Here is a 5,615-nt window from a genome sequence, read left to right as displayed (position 1 = left end):
GGGGAGGGGGGGAATAGATAAATGCAAAGCAGAAATTTACCAATGTTCCTGCTCCTTGTAGCAAGGCAGTGGAAGTTGGGATGCCGTCACAGTCGAATATCCCTGATTGTTTTGGGCGTGATACTGCCAACACTCAGGACATTGCAGCTCAGCAGCTTCAGGAGAGAAACAGACAAGACAAAAGGCAAACCTTTCAGACAAGAACAAGCAAATGATTGTGAGACAGGAGTGGCTGATTTACTGTGTGTGCTTTAATTAGGAATCAATTATACACGAGAACTCATTCGTTGGAATGAAACGAGACAGGGATCAGACAGGGAAAGTAGGGAGTAAAACCACACAAAGCAGTGATAGCTACAGTGTATCTGTCTACAGTGAGCGAAACATAAACCATGATATTGTTGAGGATATATTCAATAAACATTTATATATGGTAAGTCTAAACTTTTAACTCATAACAGACTGCATAGATAGTCTTCCTGCAAGAGTTAATTAGAATTACTTCAAACCACACTTGGAATCAAAGAAAGAATTGATCTCCTCACCCCTCTGACCCACACCTTTCAGTGGAAGGTGTAATGTTGATTACTACACCATTTACAGTCACCGGGATGGTTGAAGTAACTAGTACAGATGTATTTAAACTGGACAAACAAATGAGGGAGAAGGGAAAGAGGGTTATGATAGTTTTAGATAGTTGGACAAGAGCATAAGCATTGGCATGGACTGACTGGGCCAAATGGCCTGCTCTGATCTGTATAGCCCATGGGGAGGGTTCAGAAAAGATTTACCAAGATGTTGCCAGGAATGGAGGGTTTGAGTTATAAGGAGAGGTTGGATAGGCTCAGACTTTGTTCACTGGAGTGTAGGAGGTTGAAGGGTGACCTATGGAGGTTTTTAAAATCATGAAGGGTATCGATAAAGTGAATGACGAGAGCCTTTTCCCTAAACTTGGGGAGTTGAAAGTTTTGAAAAGGACAAGGGCAACCTTTTTTACACAGTGATCCTCATGGGGCATAGATAAGCTGCAGAGTTGGGCTGAGAGATGGCAAATGGAATTTAATGTGGAAAAGTGTGAGGTGATTCACTTTGGAAGGAGTAAGAGGATTCCAGAGTACTAGGCTAATGGTAAGATTCTTGGTAGTGTAGACGAGCAGAGAGATCTTGGTGTCCATGTACATAGATCCCTGAAAGTTGCCCCCCAGGTTGATAGGGTTGTTTAGAAGTCATATGGTGTGTTAGCTTTTATTAGCACAGGGATAGAGTTCCAGAGCCACAAGGTCATGATGCAGGTGTACAAAACTCTGGTGCGGCTGCAGTTGGAGTATTGTGTGCAGTTCTGGCCACCGCATTCTAGGAAAAATGCGGAAGCTTTGGAAAGAGTTCAGAGGAGATTTATTAGGATGTTAGCTCGTATGGAGGGAAGGTCTTATGAGGAAAGGCTGAAAGACTTGAGACTGTTAGAAGAAGGTTGAGAGGTGACTTAATTAAGACATACAAGATAATCAGAGGGTTAGATAGGGTGGACAGTGAGAGTCTTTTTCCTCGGATGGAGATGGCTAGCACGAGGGGGCATAGCTTTAAACTGAGGAGTGATAGATATAGGACAGATGTCAGAGGTAGTTTCTTTACTCAGAGAGTAGTAGGGGTGTGGAACATCCTGCCTGCAACAGTAGTAGACTCGCCAACTTTAAGAGCATTTAAATGGTCATTGGATATGGACAAGAATGGAATAGTGTAGGTTAGATGGGCTTCAGATTGGTTCCACAGGTCGGCGCAACATCGAGGGCCGAATGGCCTGTACTGCGCTGGAATGTTCTATGTGTGTGGAATGAACTGCCAAAGGATGTGGGTACAGTTACAATGTTAAAAAGACATTTGGATAAGTACATGAATAGGAAAGGTTTGGAGGGATATGGGCCAGGAGCAGGTAGGTGGGAACGAGTTTAGTTTAGGAATGTGGTCAGCATGGACTGGTTGGGCCGAAGGGTCTGTTTCCAAGCTGTGTGACTCTGACTCTACGTAAGCTGATGAACACATTCAGAATACCTCAGCCTCCAGTAATTGAAGATTAATCTCAAAACAAAAAGAGTTTTTAAAAATACTCTTTTAACGCTGTTTATTGTGATAAAAAACAAGTCAGAGAACAACATTCCAAAGAGTCAGTATTCCTTTAGAGAACTTGAAAGGATTAACATTCCCAAGACAATATTCCATCCTGTATGAGCCTGCAATGAGTCAGAAAAACAATTATTTTTTCTCTTCTCAGTGCAAACAATTAATAATATACCTTTAAAAGCTTTTCACCAATGTCTCCTCTACACTGCACGGTCACAGAGGAACCCAGAACACCCCCCCCCAGACACACGCACACACGCACACACACACATACAAACAGGTTGGCCCCTTGTATACACAACCTTGCAAACAGAATTAAGGGCTTTGCATCTACATCCTCCAGGCAACTCCAAAACCAAAACCTGTGAGTATCTCGGTCTTCACCTTAATTGTCTTCAGACAATGTGGTCATTATACGTCTTTTCCCCAGGGTGGGCGAGTCCAGAACTAGAGGGCATAGATGTCAGGGTGAGGGGGGGAAGATTTAAAAGGGAGCTGAGGGACAACTTGTTCACAGAGAGGGTAGTGGGTGTGTGGAATGAGCTGCCAGAGGAAGTGGTGGAGGTTGGTACAATGACAACATTTAATAGGCATCTGGATGGGTATATGAATAGGAAGGGTTTAGAGGGATATGGGCCAAATGGGACTAGATTAGGTTCGGATATCTGATCATACTTTGATGCCATCAGGTGAACAGTTTTGAAGGTTTGGCCAAATAAATCCATTTCTGGAGTGTGAGGGTCTGAAAAGGGATTTGAGAAGCAGGATCCCTGATTGAATCAGTCAAAGAAGGGATGTGTTTAATGGGAGAGTGTGAGGACTGCAGATGTTGGAGATCAGAGCTGAAAATGTGTTGCTGGAAAAGCATGAGCCCTTCGTCAGGCCCGAAACATTGATTCTCCTGCTCCTTGGATGCAGCCTGACCTGCTGTGCTTTTCCAGCAACACATTTTTCAGCTCTGATCTCCAGCATCTGCAGTCCTCACTTTCTCCAAGAAGATTTTAACCTACTGCGAATCCTCTTGCAAAGATGCCTTCCTTGAAGAAGCTCGCTTCCTCCCTCATGTGTTTAATGGGGCCTGACAGAATGTTTAATTCTCAATTCTCTGCTCTGTTACAGGCCTGGGTTGACCTGTAGTGCTCTCTGACTTGATCTGTTTTCTTTGAATTAGCTTTGTTTATTAATTGTAAAATTAATGGAGGTGAGGAAATGTCAGCCAACAGCAAAAACAATACAAGTGAAATACACGGTGAGCAGATAGAGCTGGGTTGTTAGTTCATTAGAGCATAAGCTGCAAATGCCACTTCTGTGTGAGCAGCAGGTTTAGTGAATTTGTTCTTTGGTAGTTCAGGGATAAGAGGTTAGAAGTGCAACAGGAGTTACTACACACTGACATGTAAGGTGAACCCTGTATCCGGAGCACCAGAGCCAATGTTAACCCAGAATATCGATACAAATGTGTATAAGCAGTTTTAAACGATAATATTTCCATAATACTTTATAAACATCAACATGGCCTGCATCTTCCATTTGAGGGAGACATTCCAAGTTGGCGGATGTGTGTTTCTTAGTGATAGGGGGCTGTGATTATTCCACGCCGGAGAGGTCATGTTCCTGAGCTTTGGACACGGGTGAGCGCACTCAAGTATTCAAGTGAGAGGAATGGACAAGTTGTTAAATAACTAATTTTGATCTTCAGAGCAAATCACGGTCCTGGAATGACGCTCTAGCCACAGGGACAATGAGCGAGAGTGATTCTTGTTTGGATTGGGTTGGGGAGCTAAATTACCTGGAGCCTACTCGATATGGTGATGGGTGAATACATTTAGTCTGCTATTGTTCTTTGCTGAGGATAGCTGTGAGGCATCACAGACCTGGTGTGCACAGTAAAATAGGCGTTAAAGTGCTTTCTGAATAATTACTGAGATTTCTGAGGCAATTGGACCAGCAAGACCGATTTCTTTGGTGTCACAGACATTTTGTGAAAATACTACAGAAGCTAGATGCAATAACTTTTATGAGAAGCAGCCAGAACCAATGTGCGAGTGACAGTTATATCGTGAAGAAAGGACAATTTCAGTCCCTGAAATACTGGGTTCGAACCATGATATATTATAACCCAGTTGGTAAAGACTTTTAAGCAACAGAGTCCAACTTTACAAAAGACAATGTTTGAGTCTATGACCCTGGAGACAGTTGGGATTAGCACTACTCTTGAATAATTCAAAGGAGGACAAATTCACTGATCAGCCAAATGAAATAACTTTCCTTATTGGTTTGGTTTAACAGTAGCTAAGGAATCTCCTTTACACAATCCAACCCTCCCCACCCTCCATTTCCATTCAGCCCAACAGTCCCTCCTGTCTCCAGAACATAGTCTGCTGCAATCAATGGAATTGTCAAACTCCTAACTGAATCCGTTGGCCCCGAGGAAGAATTGCCCTTCCTCCTTGCCTGTTACTCAGCGGATCCCACCTGCCGCCTCTTTGATGGAGGGACAAGGTAACCAGGTAACTCGGTGGGAAGCCCATGGCCATCCAGCTTAACCTCAATGAGATGATTAGCCAAGGCAAATTCTTCATCATCCAGCATTCCATCCTGATCGACATCGGAAAGTTTCCAGATCCTCCCGAGGACGGAGTTTGGCAGCTTGGTCGTGATCATCCAATTCTTGGCCTTCATCCCATTGATCTTGCCATCCATCGGTGACAGATTGTAGAAAATTTCGTCGTACTTTGGCTTATCCTTCGTGACAACCCATTCATCATCGTCGTCCGCTCCCTCACAGGTTCCATCTGCAATGCCTTCAACAAATGGCCCATTGGAGGTCCCGTCAAACGCACCACCATGGACCAACTGTTCTGGCATCTCCAACTCCTCCTGTCTCACCAAAGGCATCAGCTTAGCGACATCGTAGGTGAGCATATGATCCAGCTCATCCATCATCTTGGGCTTGAGGGAAGGGAACTTTGAGAAGTCATGGACCCGGAGCTGCTCCTGAAGAAATGACACATTCATTTGGATTAGTGTGAGTCTGACACATTCAGCCCAGCCCCACCCCGACCCAACATCACCCCACCAGAACACCGGCAGAGTTACATCCTCCTAACGTCATTCCGAGCCAGCTTATCCGCTCAGAAATCCACATTCACATCTTGTTTGTCTCGAACATTGCTAATACCAGCAGGTTAGTGGCCCCTCAAAGCTCACTCCACTGTGCAGTATGATCGTGTCTGATCATCAAGCTCAGTATCCTGTTCCCAGTTCCTCTGGGCTCTTTGAGCGTAAAGAACTGTATCTGTATCCCATTTGAGATTGGGCCTATTTACAGAGATGGATAGAGAACTGTGTGGCAAACACGAGACAAAGATCAGGAATAAAGAGGCATGATTGATAAGAGATTTACCAGGATGTTCCCGGGGACAGGCTGGATAAGCTGGGATTTTTTTCACTGGAACTTAAGAGACCGAGGGATGACCTTGGAGAGGTTTATAAAA

General features: G+C 44.2%; 1 protein-coding gene across 1 annotated transcript in view; it reads right to left on the bottom strand.

Annotated features, from left to right (window-relative positions):
* Nucleotides 1-3,093: 3,093 nt before the first annotated feature.
* Nucleotides 3,094-5,615, bottom strand: part of LOC122542678 (EH domain-containing protein 2-like) — a 28,594-nt gene continuing 26,072 nt past the window's right edge. The window contains exon 3 of the mRNA XM_043680656.1: nt 3,094-5,223. Within this exon, the coding sequence (XP_043536591.1) occupies nt 4,576-5,223 (648 nt within the window). The 3' untranslated portion in view covers nt 3,094-4,575. The remainder of the gene's footprint in view (nt 5,224-5,615) is intronic.

Source organism: Chiloscyllium plagiosum, chromosome 41 (genome assembly GCF_004010195.1).
Source record: "Chiloscyllium plagiosum isolate BGI_BamShark_2017 chromosome 41, ASM401019v2, whole genome shotgun sequence".
Lineage (NCBI taxonomy): Eukaryota > Metazoa > Chordata > Chondrichthyes > Orectolobiformes > Hemiscylliidae > Chiloscyllium > Chiloscyllium plagiosum.
Note: the sequence above shows the minus strand (reverse complement) of the source record. Positions and strands in the feature narration are given on the sequence as shown.